Raw genomic sequence first — 22,943 nt, forward strand, 5'->3', positions numbered from 1 at the left:
CACGTTAGCTTACGCGACTGCGCCCTATCTCCTGTGCTCACTATTCTGGAATCGTCTGGGGAGTGGCTGTGTTCTCTTCTTGCTCCCTCTCCCTTCTGCAGAGTTCCAGCTGTTTTTGAAGAAGGATTCCATCGGAGGCCTTGAGGATCGTTTCCAAGGGGCGTGCCAGTATCCAGCTTGCTCTTAGTGCAAGGTTATCGGTGGGAAGAGCCATTTTGGGGACGTCTTGTCCTTCAAGGTAGTAGAGTAGGTCGTACTCTACAGGTAGGACTTATCAATCCTAGTTCTCGGCGCTAAAGTCTTTTAAGTAAACTTTCTTGATTTATATTTGATAAAACGAGTAGTTAATGTTATGAGGAATAATTAAGAGCACAGAAGCGTGAAATCATTGGTATATTTTGCTCTTTGAAAACTGCGTTTACATCTTGTTGCTGGCAAGAGATGTTTAACTTAAAGGTGCAAAGTATGTGAAAGCGCGTGCATTCATTTCATTTCTAAAACAGTTTGTTTTTGCGCAACTCTTTCTTTGAAATGTCTTTTGGGAGAAAAGGTCAAGAGAAGCTTTGTTATAATTGAAGACAAAGATAGCAGTGTGATTTGTGCTTTGGATTGTTTCACAAAACTTTGGTAAAGAGGTTATTTACTAAGGAGTGAGTTTGTTTTTGCTTAAGGAGAATCAGTCGCAATTCACAAGAGAATAACAGAATTGTGATAAGATTGTTTTGTCGCTATTCGCAAGAGAGTAACAATATGGTGAAAAGGATGTTATAAAAGATTTAGTATTTATTTCCTAGAAGTTTAATGTATCTTCAGAGTCTGTGATTAATCAACAGGGTTCTGTAGTAGAATTCAGCGTTGGCTCTAGGTTTTATGGTCGACTTTGATTTACGGAATGTTTTGCTACTAACTTTTCCTTTCCAGATCTCCTTCCCTGCTGTCCCCTTCCTAATTCCCTTTTCCCCCCCGCTTGATCACTCCAAGATTCTGTGTAGTAATTACATTCGGAATTGGAGGTATCGAGAGGTGGGTCTTTATAACTTCACGACAGATCCTGAGGAAAGCGTCGCCTTGACAGAATAGTGAGCCCACGAATTATTTTTTCCTCCTGGTCTGAACGTGAAGTCATAATGACCACCATCAATGATTTAATGTCCGCAATCATGCGTATACAAGCAGATTTAAAGGAAACCATGGATGTAACTGCTTTGTTAGCAGCTAAGGTAGAAAATATTCAATTACAGAATACTCCTCTTCCGGAAGAGGTTCAAGAAACTGGTGCTAGCAGGGGTAATACAAACATAGCTGTTACTGTGCCCCCTCAAATTCCTTTGGCAGCTCCTGAACGTTTTTCTGGAGACCCCTCCAAGGTGCAAATCTTTTTGACTCAGATCGAGTTACATTTTGCTTGTAGACCAACTGCGTTCCCAACCCCACAGTCTAAAATTGCGTTCTTAATTTCATACCTGACCGGAGATGCCGCAAACTGGGCAGTTCCTTTGGTCAGACAAGATGACACTTTGCTTTACAACTGGAAACGATTTGTGGAGGAATTTGAAAAAGTTTTTGATCGCAGAACTGTAACTCTGTCAGCTGATCGAGAACTACTTCAATTGAAACAAGGCAATAGAGATCTTGTTTCTTATCTGTCTCATTTCAACAGATTAATCGCTGAAACTTCTTGGCCAGAGGAAAAAAGAGCAGCCCTCTTTTATCAAGGTTTAAAAGATGACCTGAAGGATGTTCTGGCACAAATTGATCCTCAACCTGTAATTTGCTCTGAGTTGATTAATTTAACGCTGCGCTTAGACCATAGACTCTCTGAACGGAGATCAGATAAAAAAAGAACAGATAAACCAAACTGGAGATCAGAAGCTAAATCCAGGCCTCAATTTGCGAATTCAGAAACTGGTTCAGAGCCAATGGAAATAGGAACTTTAAGACAACCATTGTCAAAAGATGAGAAGGACAATCGTCGAAAGAATGGACAATGCCTTTATTGTGGTCGAAAAGGTCACTTTGTGAAGGACTGTTTAACTAAGCCAAAGGGAAAATTTCCTAACTCTAGTAAATCAGCTGCTCTGGAAAAAACAGATCCAAAATCGGAAAACTAACTGACCCAAGATGTTTGAAGGGAGATCTCTTGGGTACTATTGCCTTCCCTTCTGTGAACTCATGCATTTCTAATTACAAAGCTCATTTCAGGTTAGCTGTACAAATCAGGTTAATGCATGAAACATGCCAAATGGAAGTTTTAGTCGATTCTGGAGCTACAGGAAATTTTGTAGATTTAGAAACTGCCCAACGCTTAGGAATCATCTGTGAACAAAAAGAGACTCCAGAAATAGTGCAAGCTGTGGATGGAAAAATTCTAGCTGGAGGTCCAGTAACCATGCAAACATCTAAAGTTGCTCTGTTCTGCGAGGATGCTAAGCAACAGGTACATAAGGAGGAGCTTCAATTTGATGTTATCCAAGCACCTCAGTATGGTTTTATTTTAGGAATGCCTTGGCTTTGCTTACACAATCCAACCATAGACTGGCGAAAGAGAGAACTAGTTTTCCTGTCTGATTTTTGTCATTCGTCTTGTCTCAAAACCTCAAAACCAATTCTGAGTCAATTGGCCACAGCTGAGGAAAAAGAAACATTGTTACCTAAAGTTTACAAGGACTTCGCAGAAGTTTTTAGTGAAGCTAAGGCAGCCATCCTTCCTCCTCATCGAAGCTATGACTGTCAAATCGATCTTGTACCTGGATCTAGTGTACCAAATTGTCGCATTTATGCTTTGTCTGAAAAAGAGAATCAACATCTAAGACAATATCTCGATCAATATCTAGAGAATGGATTCATCCGCCCCTCCAAGTCTCCGGCAGCGTCTCCTTTATTTTTCATTCCGAAAGCTAATGGGGAATTGAGGACTTGCATCGATTATAGGGCGTTGAACAAAATCACAGTCAAAAATAAGTACCCATTGCCTCTCATCCCTGTTCTATTGGACCAAGTTAAAAAGGCAAAAATCTACACTAAATTGGACCTCAGAGGAGCCTACCATTTGGTTCGTATCAGGCAAGGGGATGAATGGAAGACTGCTTTCAAAACCCGATATGGATTGTTTGAGTACTTGGTGATGCCATTCGGGCTGTGCAATGCACCAGCTGCTTTTCAGTTTTTTTTGAATGATGTCTTGAAAGAGTTTTTAGATCTCTTTGTTATTGTCTATATAGACGATATTTTGATCTATTCAGATTCTGAAATTGAACATGAAGGTCACGTCAAAAAGGTTTTGAACACCCTGCAATCTCATAATTTGTACTGCAAATTATCTAAATGTGATTTCCATGTTCATGAAGTTGAATTTTTAGGAGTCCTCCTCACTCCAACTGGCATGAAAATGACAGACAGAAAGATCAAGGCTGTTGCTGATTGGCCCACTCCGACATCTGTTCGAGACATACAGTGCTTTTTGGGATTTGCAAATTTTTACCGCCGCTTCATTGATCACTTTTCTGCTGTAGTAGCTCCCATCACACGATTGTTAAGAAAGAAGGTGAATTTTGAATGGTCCACAGAAGCTGAACTTGCATTCCAGAAGTTAAAAAAAGCCTTTACTGAAGCTCCTGTTCTCATGCATCCCAATGTAGAGGAACCCTTTATCATTGAAGCTGACGCCTCTGATGTAGCTATAGCAGCCATCCTCTCTCAAAGACATCACACTACTGGACAAATGCATCCGGTTGCCTACATGTCTCGAAAACTAAATTCCGCAGAGCAAAACTATGTAATAGCTGAAAAAGAACTATTAGCTATTCTGGAAGCCTTTAAAGAATGGAGACATTACATAATGGGAGCGAAATTTACTGTAACCGTGTACACTGATCATAGAAATTTACAGTTTATGAGCTCAGCCAGAATGTTGACCCCGAGGCAACTCAGGTGGATGATGTTCTTTGCCGAATATGACTTCATAATTACCTTCCGTCCAGGCCAAGACAACAAGAAAGCTGATGCCCTGTCCAGAAAAGATTCTTCTTTGCATCGCTTTGAAGGAACTCCTCAACCAATAATCGATCCAGGCAAAGTAATTAATGTACTTTCGGCAGACCAATTTTTGGAGAATATTCATGAAAATTTTCCTTCTTCTCTGTGGAAATCATGGCTGAACTCCAATGCTAACCAAACCATCAAAGAAGGGATACCTTTCCATGGAAAGCAAGTTTATCTGCCCTCTTTGCAATTACAAGAAACTGTGTTTAACTGGTTACATTCACATCCTATGGCCGGGCACCCAGGCCCTCGGAAGACTGTGGAGAAAATACAAAAGATGTTTTGGTGGCCAACGCTGCAAAAGGATGTGCTGAAAATGGCTAATGATTGTGAGGTCTGTGCAAGATTTAAATCTGATCACACTAAGCCTAAAGGTTTTCTACAGGTTCTACCTACACCAACTGAACCATGGAAACATATTTCTTTGGACTTCATTACTGATCTACCACCAATTCAACACCATACTGTGATTCTAGTGGTTGTGGACAGTTTAACCAAATATGCTCATTTCATCCCTTGTAAACAGCTACCCACTGCGGGACAGTTAGCACAAATATTTCTGCGACATGTGGTGCGCTTACATGGACTGCCTTCAGTATTGCTTTCGGATCGAGGGTCTCAATTCTCTTCCAAGTTCTGGCAGCAATGGTGTAAAGATCTACACATCACTTCCAATATGTCCACTAGTTATCACCCCCAAACTGATGGGCAGACTGAGAGACTGAACCAAACTTTGAAACAATACTTGAGGTGTTATGTTACGGACTCTAAGAAATCTTGGTTGGATTTGCTTTGGATTGCTGAATTTGCGTATAACACTTCGCCACATTCATCAACCGGTTCCTCTCCGTTCCAGGCACTCTATGGCTATGAACCTAACACCATACCATTGACTATGGCTAAAGATGATGGTGGTGTACCAGCAGTTAGAGACTCTGTACAACTCATGCAAACTATTCACCGTCAAATTCAGGATCGCTTGTTGCAAAGCAAGAAGAAATACAAAGAGCAGTATGACAAAAAACATCGTTCAGGTCCTGTGTATGCCCCTGGGGATAAAGTTTGGTTGTCTACCAAGAACTTGAACTTCAAACACAAAAGTATGTTCCAACCTAGGTACATTGGTCCTTACCCAGTTCTTCGACAGGTGAACCCTGTGACATTCAAGTTGTTGTTGCCTAGGTCTCTAAGAATTCATCCAGTGTTTCATACTTCCCTTCTTAAACCTGCTAATCAGAATCTGGCTCCCCGTCCAGCTCCGATTTTAGTTCATGGTAATTGGGAGTATGAGGTGCGAGACATTTTGGATTCTAGACGTCGGGGTTCCAGGTTATGGTATCTTGTCTCCTGGAAGGGATACGGTGCTGAAAATGATTCCTGGGAACCGGCTGCAAATGTTCATGCCCCACGCTTGATACGCCGTTTCCACCTCCTCCACCCTCTAAAGCCGGGCCCTAGACCACTCTTGGGAGGGGGGAGTACTGTCAGGGCTAGGGTGGCTTGTGGTCTAGGGCCCGCCCCACTCTGCATTCGGAGTTGCCCTTGTGGCAAAATGCATCAGTCCTCTTTGGGAGGGCGTTGGTGGCTGATGTGCTTCAAACCTGCTTGTGCTGTTAAGTTGCATCCCTGTTTGTAGGTTTGTGCAGGTTTCCCTGTCCTTTGGCTGCTGTTTGCTGTGTTTCCGCCTAATGCGTGAGGTTTCGCATGCTCACGCGTAATGCGTGAGGTTTGGCATGCTCACGCGTAATGCGTGAGGTTTGGTAGCCCGGTCGCATACGTGGGCGCCGTAAGCACGTTAGCTTACGCGACCGCGCCCTATCTCCTGTGCTCACTATTCTGGAATCGTCTGGGGAGTGGCTGTGTTCTCTTCTTGCTCCCTCTCCCTTCTGCAGAGTTCCAGCTGTTTTTGAAGAAGGATTCCATCGGAGGCCTTGAGGATCGTTTCCAAGGGGCGTGCCAGTATCCAGCTTGCTCTTAGTGCAAGGTTATCGGTGGGAAGAGCCATTTTGGGGACGTCTTGTCCTTCAAGGTAGTAGAGTAGGTCGTACTCTACAGGTAGGACTTATCAATCCTAGTTCTCGGCGCTAAAGTCTTTTAAGTAAACTTTCTTGATTTATATTTGATAAAACGAGTAGTTAATGTTATGAGGAATAATTAAGAGCACAGAAGCGTGAAATCATTGGTATATTTTGCTCTTTGAAAACTGCGTTTACATCTTGTTGCTGGCAAGAGATGTTTAACTTAAAGGTGCAAAGTATGTGACAGCGCGTGCATTCATTTCTAAAACAGTTTGTTTTTGCGCAACTCTTTCTTTGAAATGTCTTTTGGGAGAAAAGGTCAAGAGAAGCTTTGTTATAATTGAAGACAAAGATAGCAGTGTGATTTGTGCTTTGGATTGTTTCACAAAACTTTGGTAAAGAGGTTATTTACTAAGGAGTGAGTTTGTTTTTGCTTAAGGAGAATCAGTCGCAATTCACAAGAGAATAACAGAATTGTGATAAGATTGTTTTGTCGCTATTCGCAAGAGAATAACAATATGGTGAAAAGGATGTTATAAAAGATTTAGTATTTATTTCCTAGAAGTTTAATGTATCTTCAGAGTCTGTGATTAATCAACAGGGTTCTGTAGTAGAATTCAGCGTTGGCTCTAGGTTTTATGGTCGACTTTGATTTACGGAATGTTTTGCTACTAACTTTTCCTTTCCAGATCTCCTTCCCTGCTGTCCCCTTCCTAATTCCCTTTTCCCCCCCGCTTGATCACTCCAAGATTCTGTGTAGTAATTACATTCGGAATTGGAGGTATCGAGAGGTGGGTCTTTATAACTTCACGACAGATCCTGAGGAAAGCGTCGCCTTGACAAGCATTTATCCACTGATTCAATACCAGAATTTATCCCCTGATTGGATTCCTGCATTTATCCGCTGATTGGTTTCCAACATTTATCCCATAACTGTATTCCAGCATTTATCCCCTGATTGGATTCCAGCATTTATCCCATAATTGGATTCCAGCATTTATCCCCTGATTGGATTCCAGCATTTATCCGCTGACTGGATTCCAGCATTTATTCCCTGACTGGATCCCAGGATTTATCCCCTGATTGGATTCCAGCATTTATCCACTGATTGGATTCCAGCATTTATCACTTATTAGATTCCAGCATTTATCCGCTGATTGGATTTCAGTATTTATCCCATGACTGGATCCCAGCATTTATCCCTTGACTGGATTCCAGCATTTATCCCTTGACTGGATTCCAGCATTTATGCTGACTGGATTCCAGCATTTATATCCTGACTGAATTCTAGGATTTATCCTAGTGCGATGTCAGTATTCAGTTCATGATGGCATCCCAACATGTTCCCTTATGATTTCCCAGCATTCATCTCCCGGCATAAATCCAGTGGATCCTGAAATTTGCTACTAATTGGATCCCCGCTTTATATGTAAATAGGATCCCACTATATATTTCTGGCTACAATATCAGCTTTGGTCTACTCACAGGATCCTTACTGATCTCCTCATAAAATACCAGGACTTATTTCCTAATAGGATCCCATTACGTATGCCTTAGTTTGACTGACACAAAATGGAATCCCAGCTTTCATGTACTCATCGCATCCTGGCTTTATCCACCGATGAGACACCATCACTGACCTTTGATAGGACCCGAGCATCCATCTACTGATTGATTCCTTGCATTCACCCCCTTGTTGGAATATCAACATTCTTCCTTCCATGAGAGCTTGAGATTCCAGCATTTATCCGCTGATTGGAATTCAGCATTTATCCCCTGACTGGATCCCTGGATGTATGCCCTGATTGGATTCCAGCATTTATCCGCTGATTGGATTTCAACATTTATCCCATAACTGGATTCCAGCATTTATCCCAGAACTGGATTCCAGCAATTATCCCCTGATTGGATTCCAGCATTTATCCACTGATTGGATTCCAGCATTTATCACTTATTAGATTCCAGCATTTATCCGCTGATTGGATTTCAGTATTTATCCCATGACTGGATCCCAGCATTTATCCCTTGACTGGATTCCAGCATTTATCCCTTGACTGGATTCCAGCATTTATGCTGACTGGATTCCAGCATTTATATCCTGACTGAATTCTAGGATTTATCCTAGTGCGATGTCAGTATTCAGTTCATGATGGCATCCCAACATGTTCCCTTATGAGATCCCAACATTCACCTCCTGGCATAAATCCAGTGGATCCTGGAATTTGCTACTAATTGGATCCCAGCTTTATATGTAAATAGGATCCCACTATATATTTTTGGCTACAATATCAGCTTTGGTCTACTCACAGGATCCTTACTGTTCTCCTCATAAAATATCAGGACTTATTTCCTAATAGGATCCCATTACGTATGCCTTAGTTTGACTGACACAAAATGGAATCCCAGCTTTCATGTACTCACCGCATCCTGGCTATATCCACCGATGAGACATCATCACTGACCTTTGATAGGACCCGAGCATCCATCTACTGATTGATTCCTTGCATTCACCCCCTTGTTGGAATATCAACATTCTTCCTTCCATGAGAGCTTGAGATTCCAGCATTTATCCGCTGATTGGAATTCAGCATTTATCCCCTGACTGGATCCCAGGATTTATCCCCTGATTGGATTCCAGCATTTATCCGCTTATTGGATTTCAACATTTATCCCATAACTGGATTCCAGCATTTATCCCTTAACTGGATTCCAGCAATTATCCCCTGATTGGATTCCAGCATTTATCCACTGATTGGATTCCAGCATTTATCCACTGATTGGATTCCAGCCTTTATCCCCTTAATAGATTCCAGCATTCATCCCCTTATTAGATTTCAGCATTTATCCACTGATTCAATACCCGAATTTATCACTTATTAGATTCCAGCATTTATCCGCTGATTGAATTTCAGTATTTATCCCATGACTGGATCCCAGCATTTATCCCTTGACTGGATTCCAGCATTTATCCCTTGACTGGATTCCAGCATTTATGCTGACTGGATTCCAGCATTTATATCCTAACTGAATTCTAGGATTTATCCTAGTGCGATGTCAGTATTCAGTTCATGATGGCATCCCAAAATGTTCCCTTATGAGATCCCAACATTCATCTCCCGGCATAAATCCAGTGGATCCTGGAATTCACTACTAATTGGATCCCCGCTTTATATGTAAATAGGATCCCACTATATATTTCTGGCTACAATATCAGCTTTGGTCTACTCACAGGATCCTTACTGATCTCCTCATAAAATACCAGGACTTATTTCCTAATAGGATCCCATTACGTATGCCTTAGTTTGACTGACACAAAATGGAATCCCAGCTTTCATGTACTAATCGCATCCTGGCTATATCCACCGATGAGACACCATCACTGACCTTTGATAGGACCCGAGCATCCATCTACTGATTGATTCCTTGCATTCACCCCCTTGTTGGAATATCAGCATTCTTCCTTCCATGAGAGCTTGAGATTCCAGCATGTATCCGCTGATTGGAATTCAGCATTTATCCCCTGACTGGATCCCAGGATTTATCCCCTGATTGGATTCCAGCATTTATCCGCTGATTGGATTTCAACATTTATCCCATAACTGGATTCCAGCAATTATCCCCTGATTGGATTCCAGCATTTATCCACTGATTGGATTCCAGCATTTATCCACTGATTGGATTCCAGCATTTATCCCCTTAATAGATTCCAGCATTCATCCCCTTATTAGATTCCAGCATTTATCCACTGATTCAATACCCGAATTTATCACTTATTAGATTCCAGCATTTATCCGCTGATTGGATTTCAGTATTTATCCCATGACTGGATCCCAGCATTTATCCCTTGACTGGATTCCAGCATTTATCCCTTGACTGGATTCCAGCATTTATGCTGACTGGATTCCAGCATTTATATCCTAACTGAATTCTAGGATTTATCCTAGTGCGATGTCAGTATTCAGTTCATGATGGCATCCCAACATGTTCCCTTATGAGATCCCAACATTCATCTCCCGGCATAAATCCAGTGGATCCTGGAATTCGATACTAATTGCATCCCCGCTTTATATGTAAATAGGATCCCACTATATATTTCTGGCTACAATATCAGCTTTGGTCTACTCACAGGATCCTTACTGATCTCCTCATAAAATACCAGGACTTATTTCCTAATAGGATCCCATTACGTATGCCTTAGTTTGACTGACAAAAAATGGAATCCCAGCTTTCATGTACTAATCGCATCCTGGCTATATCCACCGATGAGACACCATCACCGACCTTTCATAGGACCCGAGCATCCATCTACTGATTGATTCCTTGCATTCACCCCCTTGTTGGAATATCAACATTCTTCCTTCCATGAGAGCTTGAGATTCCAGCATTTATCCGCTGATTGGAATTCAGCATTTATCCCCTGACTGGATCCCAGGATTTATCCCCTGATTGGATTCCAGCATTTATCCACTGATTGGATTTCAACATTTATCCCATAACTGGATTCCAGCAATTATCCCCTGATTGGATTCCAGCATTTATCCACTGATTGGATTTCAACATTTATCCCATAACTGGATTCCAGCAATTATCCACTGATTGGATTCCAGCATTTATCCACTGATTGGATTCCAGCATTTATCCCCTTAATAGATTCCAGCATTCATCCCCTTATTAGATTCCAGCATTTATCCACTGATTCAATACCCGAATTTATCACTTATTAGATTCCAGCATTTATCCGCTGATTGGATTTCAGTATTTATCCCATGACTGGATCCCAGCATTTATCCCTTGACTGGATTCCAGCATTTATCCCTTGACTGGATTCCAGCATTTATGCTGACTGGATTCCAGCATTTATATCCTAACTGAATTCTAGGATTTATCCTAGTGCGATGTCAGTATTCAGTTCATGATGGCATCCCAACATGTTCCCTTATGAGATCCCAACATTCATCTCCCGGCATAAATCCAGTGGATCCCGGAATTCGCTACTAATTGGATCCCCGCTTTATATGTAAATAGGATCCCACTATATATTTCTGGCTACAATATCAGCTTTGGTCTACTCACAGGATCCTTACTGATCTCCTCATAAAATACTAGGACTTATTTCCTAATAGGATCCCATTACGTATGCCTTAGTTTGACTGACATAAAATAGAATCCCAGCATTCATGTACTCATCGCATCCTGGCTACATCCACCGATGAGACACCATCACTGACCTTTGATAGGACCCGAGCATCCATCTACTGATTGATTCCTTGCATTCACCCCCTTGTTGGAATATCAACATTCTTCCTTCCATGAGAACTTGAGATTCCAGCATTTATCCGCTGATTGGAATTCAGCATTTATCCCCTGACTGGATCCCAGGATTTATCCCCTGATTGGATTCCAGCATTTATCCACTGATTGGATTTCAACATTTATCCCATAACTGGATTCCAGCAATTATCCCCTGATTGGATTCCAGCATTTATCCACTGATTGGATTCCAGCATTTATCCAATGATTGGATTCCAGCATTTATCCCCTTAATAGATTCCAGCATTCATCCACTTATTAGATTCCAGCATTTATCCACTGATTCAATACCCGAATTTATCACTTATTAGATTCCAGCATTTATCCGCTGATTGGATTTCAGTATTTATCCCATGACTGGATCCCAGCATTTATCCCTTGACTGGATTCCAGCATTTATCCCTTGACTGGATTCCAGCATTTATGCTGACTGGATTCCAGCATTTATATCCTAACTGAATTCTAGGATTTATCCTAGTGCGATGTCAGTATTCAGTTCATGATGGCATCCCAACATGTTCCCTTATGAGATCCCAACATTCACCTCCTGGCATAAATCCAGTGGATCCTGGAATTTGCTACTAATTGGATCCCAGCTTTATATGTAAATAGGATCCCACTATATATTTTTGGCTACAATATCAGCTTTGGTCTACTCACAGGATCCTTACTGATCTCCTCATAAAATATCAGGACTTATTTCCTAATAGGATCCCATTACGTATGCCTTAGTTTGACTGACACAAAATGGAATCCCAGCTTTCATGTACTCACCGCATCCTGGCTATATCCACCGATGAGACATCATCACTGACCTTTGATAGGACCCGAGCATCCATCTACTGATTGATTCCTTGCATTCACCCCCTTGTTGGAATATCAACATTCTTCCTTCCATGAGAGCTTGAGATTCCAGCATTTATCCGCTGATTGGAATTCAGCATTTATCCCCTGACTGGATCCCAGGATTTATCCCCTGATTGGATTCCAGCATTTATCCGCTTATTGGATTTCAACATTTATCCCATAACTGGATTCCAGCATTTATCCCTTAACTGGATTCCAGCAATTATCCCCTGATTGGATTCCAGCATTTATCCACTGATTGGATTCCAGCATTTATCCACTGATTGGATTCCAGCCTTTATCCCCTTAATAGATTCCAGCATTCATCCCCTTATTAGATTCCAGCATTTATCCACTGATTCAATACCCGAATTTATCACTTATTAGATTCCAGCATTTATCCGCTGATTGAATTTCAGTATTTATCCCATGACTGGATCCCAGCATTTATCCCTTGACTGGATTCCAGCATTTATCCCTTGACTGGATTCCAGCATTTATGCTGACTGGATTCCAGCATTTATATCCTAACTGAATTCTAGGATTTATCCTAGTGCGATGTCAGTATTCAGTTCATGATGGCATCCCAAAATGTTCCCTTATGAGATCCCAACATTCATCTCCCGGCATAAATCCAGTGGATCCTGGAATTCACTACTAATTGGATCCCCGCTTTATATGTAAATAGGATCCCACTATATATTTCTGGCTACAATATCAGCTTTGGTCTACTCACAGGATCCTTACTGATCTCCTCATAAAATACCAGGACTTATTTCCTAATCGGATCCCATTACGTATGCCTTAGTTTGACTGACACAAAATGGAATCCCAGCTTTCATGTACTAATCGCATCCTGGCTATATCCACCGATGAGACACCATCACTGACCTTTGATAGGACCCGAGCATCCATCTACTGATTGATTCCTTGCATTCACCCCCTTGTTGGAATATCAACATTCTTCCTTCCATGAGAGCTTGAGATTCCAGCATGTATCCGCTGATTGGAATTCAGCATTTATCCCCTGACTGGATCCCAGGATTTATCCCCTGATTGGATTCCAGCATTTATCCGCTGATTGGATTTCAACATTTATCCCATAACTGGATTCCAGCAATTATCCCCTGATTGGATTCCAGCATTTATCCACTGATTGGATTCCAGCATTTATCCACTGATTGGATTCCAGCATTTATCCCCTTAATAGATTCCAGCATTCATCCCCTTATTAGATTCCAGCATTTATCCACTGATTCAATACCCGAATTTATCACTTATTAGATTCCAGCATTTATCCGCTGATTGGATTTCAGTATTTATCCCATGACTGGATCCCAGCATTTATCCCTTGACTGGATTCCAGCATTTATCCCTTGACTGGATTCCAGCATTTATGCTGACTGGATTCCAGCATTTATATCCTAACTGAATTCTAGGATTTATCCTAGTGCGATGTCAGTATTCAGTTCATGATGGCATCCCAACATGTTCCCTTATGAGATCCCAACATTCATCTCCCGGCATAAATCCAGTGGATCCTGGAATTCGCTACTAATTGGATCCCCGCTTTATATGTAAATAGGATCCCACTATATATTTCTGGCTACAATATCAGCTTTGGTCTACTCACAGGATCCTTACTGATCTCCTCATAAAATACCAGGACTTATTTCCTAATAGGATCCCATTACGTATGCCTTAGTTTGACTGACACAAAATGGAATCCCAGCTTTCATGTACTAATCGCATCCTGGCTATATCCACCGATGAGACACCATCACCGACCTTTCATAGGACCCGAGCATCCATCTACTGATTGATTCCTTGCATTCACCCCCTTGTTGGAATATCAACATTCTTCCTTCCATGAGAGCTTGAGATTCCAGCATTTATCCGCTGATTGGAATTCAGCATTTATCCCCTGACTGGATCCCAGGATTTATCCCCTGATTGGATTCCAGCATTTATCCACTGATTGGATTTCAACATTTATCCCATAACTGGATTCCAGCAATTATCCCCTGATTGGATTCCAGCATTTATCCACTGATTGGATTTCAACATTTATCCCATAACTGGATTCCAGCAATTATCCACTGATTGGATTCCAGCATTTATCCACTGATTGGATTCCAGCATTTATCCCCTTAATAGATTCCAGCATTCATCCCCTTATTAGATTCCAGCATTTATCCACTGATTCAATACCCGAATTTATCACTTATTAGATTCCAGCATTTATCCGCTGATTGGATTTCAGTATTTATCCCATGACTGGATCCCAGCATTTATCCCTTGACTGGATTCCAGCATTTATCCCTTGACTGGATTCCAGCATTTATGCTGACTGGATTCCAGCATTTATATCCTAACTGAATTCTAGGATTTATCCTAGTGCGATGTCAGTATTCAGTTCATGATGGCATCCCAACATGTTCCCTTATGAGATCCCAACATTCATCTCCCGGCATAAATCCAGTGGATCCCGGAATTCGCTACTAATTGGATCCCCGCTTTATATGTAAATAGGATCCCACTATATATTTCTGGCTACAATATCAGCTTTGGTCTACTCACAGGATCCTTACTGATCTCCTCATAAAATACCAGGACTTATTTCCTAATAGGATCCCATTACGTATGCCTTAGTTTGACTGACATAAAATAGAATCCCAGCATTCATGTACTCATCGCATCCTGGCTACATCCACCGATGAGACACCATCACTGACCTTTGATAGGACCCGAGCATCCATCTACTGATTGATTCCTTGCATTCACCCCCTTGTTGGAATATCAACATTCTTCCTTCCATGAGAACTTGAGATTCCAGCATTTATCCGCTGATTAGAATTCAGCATTTATCCCCTGACTGGATCCCAGGATTTATCCCCTGATTGGATTCCAGCATTTATCCACTGATTGGATTTCAACATTTATCCCATAACTGGATTCCAGCAATTATCCCCTGATTGGATTCCAGCATTTATCCACTGATTGGATTCCAGCATTTATCCAATGATTGGATTCCAGCATTTATCCCCTTAATAGATTCCAGCATTCATCCACTTATTAGATTCCAGCATTTATCCACTGATTCAATACCCGAATTTATCACTTATTAGATTCCAGCATTTATCCGCTGATTGGATTTCAGTATTTATCCCATGACTGGATCCCAGCATTTATCCCTTGACTGGATTCCAGCATTTATCCCTTGACTGGATTCCAGCATTTATGCTGACTGGATTCCAGCATTTATATCCTAACTGAATTCTAGGATTTATCCTAGTGCGATGTCAGTATTCAGTTCATGATGGCATCCCAACATGTTCCCTTATGAGATCCCAACATTCATCTCCCGGCATAAATCCAGTGGATCCCGGAATTCGCTACTAATTGGATCCCTGCTTTATATGTAAATAGGATCCCACTATATATTTCTGGCTACAATATCAGCTTTGGTCTACTCACAGGATCCTTACTGATCTCCTCATAAAATACCAGGACTTATTTCCTAATAGGATCCCATTACGTATGCCTTAGTTTGACTGACACAAAATAGAATCCCATTATTCATGTACTCATCGCATCCTGGCTACATCCACCGATGAGACACCATCACTGACCTTTGATAGGACCCGAGCATCCATCTACTGATTGATTCCTTGCATTCACCCCCTTGTTGGAATATCAACATTCTTCCTTCCATGAGAGCTTGAGATTCCAGCATTTATCCGCTGATTGGAATTCAGCATTTATCCCCTGACTGGATCCCAGGATTTATCCCCTGATTGGATTCCAGCATTTATCCACTGATTGGATTTCAACATTTATCCCATAACTGGATTCCAGCAATTATCCCCTGATTGGATTCCAGCATTTATCCACTGATTGGATTCCAGCATTTATCCACTGATTGGATTCCAGCATTTATCCCCTTAATAGATTCCAGCATTCATCCCCTTATTAGATTCCAGCATTTATCCACTGATTCAATACCCGAATTTATCACTTATTAGATTCCAGCATTTATCCGCTGATTGGATTTCAGTATTTATCCCATGACTGGATCCCAGCATTTATCCCTTGACTGGATTCCAGCATTTATCCCTTGACTGGATTCCAGCATTTATGCTGACTGGATTCCAGCATTTATATCCTAACTGAATTCTAGGATTTATCCTAGTGCGATGTCAGTATTCAGTTCATGATGGCATCCCAACATGTTCCCTTATGAGATCCCAACATTCATCTCCCGGCATAAATCCAGTGGATCCCAGAATTCGCTACTAATTGGATCCCCGCTTTATATGTAAATAGGATCCCACTATATATTTCTGGCTACAATATCAGCTTTGGTCTACTCACAGGATCCTTACTGATCTCCTCATAAAATACCAGGACTTATTTCCTAATAGGATCCCATTACGTATGCCTTAGTTTGACTGACATAAAATAGAATCCCAGCATTCATGTACTCATCGCATCCTGGCTACATCCACCGATGAGACACCATCACTGACCTTTGATAGGACCCGAGCATCCATCTACTGATTGATTCCTTGCATTCACCCCCTTGTTGGAATATCAACATTCTTCCTTCCATGAGAACTTGAGATTCCAGCATTTATCCGCTGATTGGAATTCAGCATTTATCCCCTGACTGGATCCCAGGATTTATCCCCTGATTGGATTCCAGCATTTATCCACTGATTGGATTTCAACATTTATCCCATAACTGGATTCCAGCAATTATCCCCTGATTGGATTCCAGCATTTATCCACTGATTGGATTCCAGCATTTATCCAATGGTTGGATTCCAGCATTTATCCCCTTAATAGATTCCAGCATTCATCCCCTTATTAGATTCCAGCATTTATCCACTGATTCAATACCCGAATTTATCACTTATTAGATTCCAGCATTTATCCGCTGATTGGATTTCAGTATTTATCCCATGACTGGATCCCAGCATTTATCCCTTGACTGGATTCCAGCATTTATCCCTTGACTGGATTCCAGCATTTATGCTGACTGGATTCCAGCATTTATATCCTAACTGAATTCTAGGATTTATCCTAGTGCGATGTCAGTATTCAGTTCATGATGGCATCCCAACATGTTCCCTTATGAGATCCCAACATTCATCTCCCGGCATAAATCCAGTGGATCCCGGAATTCGCTACTAATTGGATCCCTGCTTTATATGTAAATAGGATCCCACTATATATTTCTGGCTACAATATCAGCTTTGGTCTACTCACAGGATCCTTACTGATCTCCTCATAAAATACCAGGACTTATTTCCTAATAGGATCCCATTCTGTATGCCTTAGTTTGACTGACACAAAATGGAATCCCAGCTTTCATGTACTCATCGCATCCTGGCTACATCCACCGATGAGACACCATCACTGACCTTTGATAGGACCCGAGCATCCATCTACTGATTGATTCCTTGCATTCACCCCCTTGTTGGAATATCAACATTCTTCCTTCCATGAGAACTTGAGATTCGTTTCATGTAGCGATCCCAGGGGCATATATACATGGGGATAACATCACCTGATTACTCTTAGTGATGTTCTGGTGGTGATATGCCCTTCTCCATATTTTCAAAGTGTCGTAAGCCCCTTTTTGTGTCTTAACCCCGCCTTGTAAAAAAGCCGACCTCACACGCATCATGTAGTGTGAAAGGAGCGTGCTATGGGTGTTGCTGTGGGCGTTCCACCACGACTCCCACTGCTTTTTGATGCTGCCCAGATTCACAAGGAGGTGTAAATCTGAGGCAGCGCCAAAACTAACTCCATGCAACAGCAGGCGCTACAATGGAGAAACCAGGAGAAATGCTTTTATTTCTCCATGTTTTTGCATTCTGCAGCACACATAGAAAGAGCAAAATGCCATTAATGAATATTTATGTGTAGGAAGAGACACCTTCCGGGACATAAACAATCATTGAATAATGACGATTTGCTACTTCTACGTATGCTGAATTCAGCAGCACGCATAGAAGTAACACATCACCATAATGGATTGTTTATGTGCAGGAAGGGACACCTTCCTTCACATAAACAATCATTCCCTGCAGCACAGGCCCCTTTGTACTATGGTGCAAATGTGCTTGTGTTGGAGCTAGGCAGCTCATTTTAGCGGCAGCACAGGGGAAAACACAGGGGAGCTTCGTATTGGTGTAAATACAGCGCACTCCTGCATTTTGAAAATGTCGGAGCACGGAGATGCCGAAGATGGCGCAGTTCCGCTCTCCAAAATTTCGTTGTAAATATGCCTCCCCAGTATCCATTCACGGATGGGATCCTTGCATTTATCCGCTGGTGGGATCCCATTCTTGGGAGAACTCCATAGTTCATCCTCTGACTGGACCCCAGTGTTCATCACCTGATGAGTTCCAAGCACAATCTACTACTTTATGGAAACATATTCCTCTTATAGTGGAGTTTCAGATGGGTTGAATGTTAGAGTTCTGCTAAGACCCTGTTTGTTACCTTTATGGAGCTTGACCTTTGGGTTCCCAGCTTTGAAAATGTCCCTGCCATTGGGATCCATGTCCTCTTCGCATTAGGGGTTATGTGGCCTTGTAGCTATACACCATGTAGGTTTCTTTGACCTGAACACTGAAGTCACTTTAGACTAGTAAAGAGAAAGTGGAGTGACAGAAATATTCTGTTCTTGGTCCAAATTAATGAGCTTTTGCAGAGTTTCATTTTTATTTGTCTCCCTAAAAATCCATCCCACCTTTACTGGCATTTTATCTGAACCAGGGCAATTTGTGTTGACGGTCAGTGTGCCCAGTGTGGTTTTTGGTACCTACTTATATTCTTGTCTGTGCTTCCATATCATTGCAAAGACCAGCACCAGCCACAGAGATCATTGTTTAGGTCAAGGGGCGTCCTCCTGGAGGAGATATAAAGATGCCAGCTTAAATACTAGTGAATCTAACTGAGACATTCTCAGTAGGAGCCGTTGGAGGGTGGAAACTCTACCAGTCAGTGTCATTGTGCTGTTTCTAGACAATAATATTTAAAGAATGTTCCTTTTCATATTTGGTTTCAGGTGTTTGCAGCACCCTTTTATCTAACCCGACCGGCACCCTAGCGTCTTCCAATAACCCTTCCTCATACCCGAACAACGTCAACTGTGTCTACCTGATCCGAGTGCCTTCCGATAAGGTATGTCCTTCACAGACAAGCTGATGGGGCTAGTCGCGCTTTCCTCCTGCCAGAGTCCTGAGCCGCCTAGGGGTGGGACTTAGAGTAGCACGCTGGGTTAGGAACTGCCTGATTGGCGGCCGAGGTAGCTGCTGAGATAGGTCACTCTGGTTAGAGTGGTCCATCAGAGAGGAGGAGAAGGATCTGTCCTTGGATTGTTCTCTCCAATGAAGTCAGCACCATAGCTGCAGAGCTTCGGAGAACCAATCAGAAGATATTATTGAAATCTACAGTAGGGCTGACACCACAGACTAGATGGAATAAAGCTTAAAGAGTGGGTCTACAAAGGGCAAATAAGTCAAACTTTAACCATCTTCAAATTGGACTTCACAGAAATGCCCAATGGGGGCAATAAGCAATGGTGAGAGGGAATGCCAGTGGAGTACCCCAATGGATATGGGCAGACAAGGATTAACCTATTAATGGACAGTGTAGCAGGACAGAATACCGGGGTGCACAGCGATAGATGTGTATGGTACAAGAATATTGAGTTTTGAATACAGTGCTTCAAAAACATCTTAGCCAGAATATCAGCTAACAAAGGATGGTTTAGGTCAATATGCATAGGTACGTATAGACTTCCGCTTCTTAATATCACATTTATCCTGAGAATATATGGTCTGCTGGTGGGCATCACTCACACTCAAAGGTAGGACACAGGTGATTGGTAACCCAGAGGCAGTGCCCCAGAGAGGTGGAGGGCCATCCTTATCAGTCCAATGAGGAGCCAACTGTACCATGTGCCTTGAAGCTTACCCCAGCTTAGCTCTCTCGGTTACTCCTTTAACTTGACTGAAACCCCAGCTTAGCAGAGGCAATCAAGACCCCAGTGTGTAACTTCTTCACAAGAGGTACCAAAGCTTCAGAACAGGGTTGCTTCCAAGTAGAGGCACCATGAGAGAAGACAGGAGCTGCAGGGACAGCATAAGGGTGTCATGTCTCTTTGAACACACGTATGAAGTTTAGGGATGATGGCAAAGGAGGATGGAAACAGTACAAGTCAACGCAAAAGCAACAACTGAGTCTAGTCTGCGGATGACTTTCAAAAACTGAAAATCTGTCCTTTTTAAACAAATGATGGATATAAAGTTCTAGACACCCTGGAGGTCGTATGTCTAATTTATTGCTCTTTCTTCTCAGATTCTTCTGCAGTTTGATGCCTTCGATCTCCAATCCTCCTCAAACTGCGACTCCGACTACCTCACAATTTACGATGGCAACAGTAAGGCAGCCCCAGTGTTACTCAGCAAAGCGTGTGGGACCGGGCTGCTCCAGCCATTCATGTCTTCTGGAAATAAGATGCTGCTGGAGTTTGTGACAGATGGTTCCATCACCGCCAGTGGCTTCAAGGCCTCCTACAGCAGTGGTACGGTCCTTGGTGTCAGGCTGCTCTCAGGCAGGGAGGAGGAATGTAGAAGGCTCTTTCAACAATGGTATGGCCCTTGGTGTCCAGTCACTCACAGACAGCGCTAAGGGGACTCAGAGGCCTCCTACAGCAATGGTACGGTCCTTGGTGTCAGGCCACTCTCAGAGAGGGGAGGGAGGGAGGAAGCAAGGGCCTTCTACAGTAATGCTGTAATCCTTGGTGCCAGCCCACTGACAGACAGGGGAGGAAGGAAGCAAAGGCCTTCTACAGCTCGCCAAGACCTCTTGTTGGGACCCAGTGAGCTGTGCTCCCAGGATATCTGGGTGTGTTGGCGTAAGGCTCACTGCAGGAAGTGCTTGTTTCTCAGAGTAAATAGAGGTCTCACCATGAACTGCAAGATGTCGTGAGCCCAGTACACTGACAAAATACCTTGAGTCTGGGGAAAGGAGCTGGAGATGGTACATAGATTAGCAGTGTTTTGTTTCTGTCTTGGCCACCGATGATCGGGGGTTGTCAAAGATCACAGTGTGCACAAAATATATGGGAACACATATGATTAGTGACATGGGAGAGTACTGACAAGAATCTCTGAAAGTGGGGGTCCTCTATTGGCAGGGACATGGGCTCTATTATTTACCATCCTGACAGTAAATGTGTACTTTCTGACTGGAACCTCATGTCATGTCCTCAGTTTCTTGCCATGTACCACTATTTTTGGGGACATGGTAAGTTATGTTATGTTATATTTAATTTATACAGCGCACAGCTGCTCGAAAGTGTGAGCTGAGGCACAAACAGCGTGCCGGGGGCATCAGGCAGGACCCTACTCCTGGTTCTGGTGTGGCACACAGTTGTGGAAGGGCTGAGATGTGTTTTGTGCATGTGGACTTTGTACACTCATCACCGGTACTCTATGCACAGAGTACTAAGATGATTTTTTCTTTTGTTTGACAGTAAAATGTGGCGGCACATTCACCAGCTCTGACGGCACCATCTCATCCCCTAACTTCCCCAACAATTACGATTCCAACATGGACTGCGGCTTCTACATCACGGCTCCAGCTGGATCCAAGGTAAGTGCAGGAGCTACCCAATGTCATTCTAGTACTGAGAAAAAAGCACGCAAGCCTGGTAGACCATGGAATCATGAGGAGCCTTTTAGAATTTCCGCCAGAGAGGGCAGTGTGACATCATGACTTTCCAGAACAGCTTTAAACAAGCATTAGTGAATGCATTAGGTTTTGCCTATGTGATTAATAATACACTTTTTTTCTTCTAAGTTGTAGTTTGATGAGCCGTTGTACAATATAAGTTACAGAAAGTCTGTTAAAGTGTTATGACTTGTTTATGTTCAAAAAGGAAATATATTGTGCTTTTACTACTGGTATTATAAAGGAGATTAGGTAAATGGACAAACATAAAAAAAATGCACCTGACAAGTAGACTTGAAAATGTTGCAGCTATGTGGAGAATACGTAAAGGGTGGGATGAAAAAACATACAAGTAAATCGTAAGCATGGTCTTTGCAAAACCAGAAAACAAGATTATGAAAACTCGATTAAAAGGTGTTGTTTGGTTATTGCCCATTAGTAACATAAACAAATGAAAATTAACTTTACATTTTTCAAATGAGCATTTGACCATTTGTGCAATATAAGTGAAAGAAACACACTGAAAGTAAGACGTCCCGGTGCCACTGTACTTGCTAAACCATTAAAATCATGATAACTAGAAAATGCACTTTGCGTGTTTTAAGAATGTACAGTTGGTGTTCTTTAGATTATGTAACAATGAAAATACAGGAGCCTGTTTAAATGACTTCAGCAAACTATTTTTAGCAATTATTGAGCTACAATACCACGCTTTAAAAGTATGCAAATAAATATGAATGCATTTTACATCCATGGAAAGACTAACTGCAAACTTCTCACTATTAGAGTATCTCTCAATGACCACATTGTTTATTCACATGGGGCAAGGAAAATACAGCAAACCATATAGCATGTTTTGTGCTAGAACAATACAATCTGCACAGTAAAGGCCAGTCCCTAAAAAGAAAGTCTTACCACCTACCTGCTTACTAACTTAAATGCTTAGTGGTAAAAAAGAGAACTTACACCAGGGGG

At 42.1% G+C, this 22,943-nt stretch overlaps 1 protein-coding gene across 1 annotated transcript in view; it reads left to right on the forward strand.

Annotated features, from left to right (window-relative positions):
* Positions 1-22,943, forward strand: part of LOC147725061 (embryonic protein UVS.2-like) — a 90,976-nt gene that overhangs the window by 47,953 nt on the left and 20,080 nt on the right. The window contains exons 9-11 of the mRNA XM_086918157.1: positions 19,297-19,412; positions 20,592-20,817; positions 21,772-21,890. Of these exons, the coding sequence (XP_086774283.1) occupies positions 19,297-19,412; positions 20,592-20,817; positions 21,772-21,890 (461 nt within the window). The remainder of the gene's footprint in view (positions 1-19,296; positions 19,413-20,591; positions 20,818-21,771; positions 21,891-22,943) is intronic.

This window comes from Lissotriton vulgaris, chromosome 4_1 (genome assembly GCF_964263255.1).
Source record: "Lissotriton vulgaris chromosome 4_1, aLisVul1.2, whole genome shotgun sequence".
In the NCBI taxonomy this organism is placed as follows: Eukaryota; Metazoa; Chordata; class Amphibia; order Caudata; family Salamandridae; genus Lissotriton; species Lissotriton vulgaris.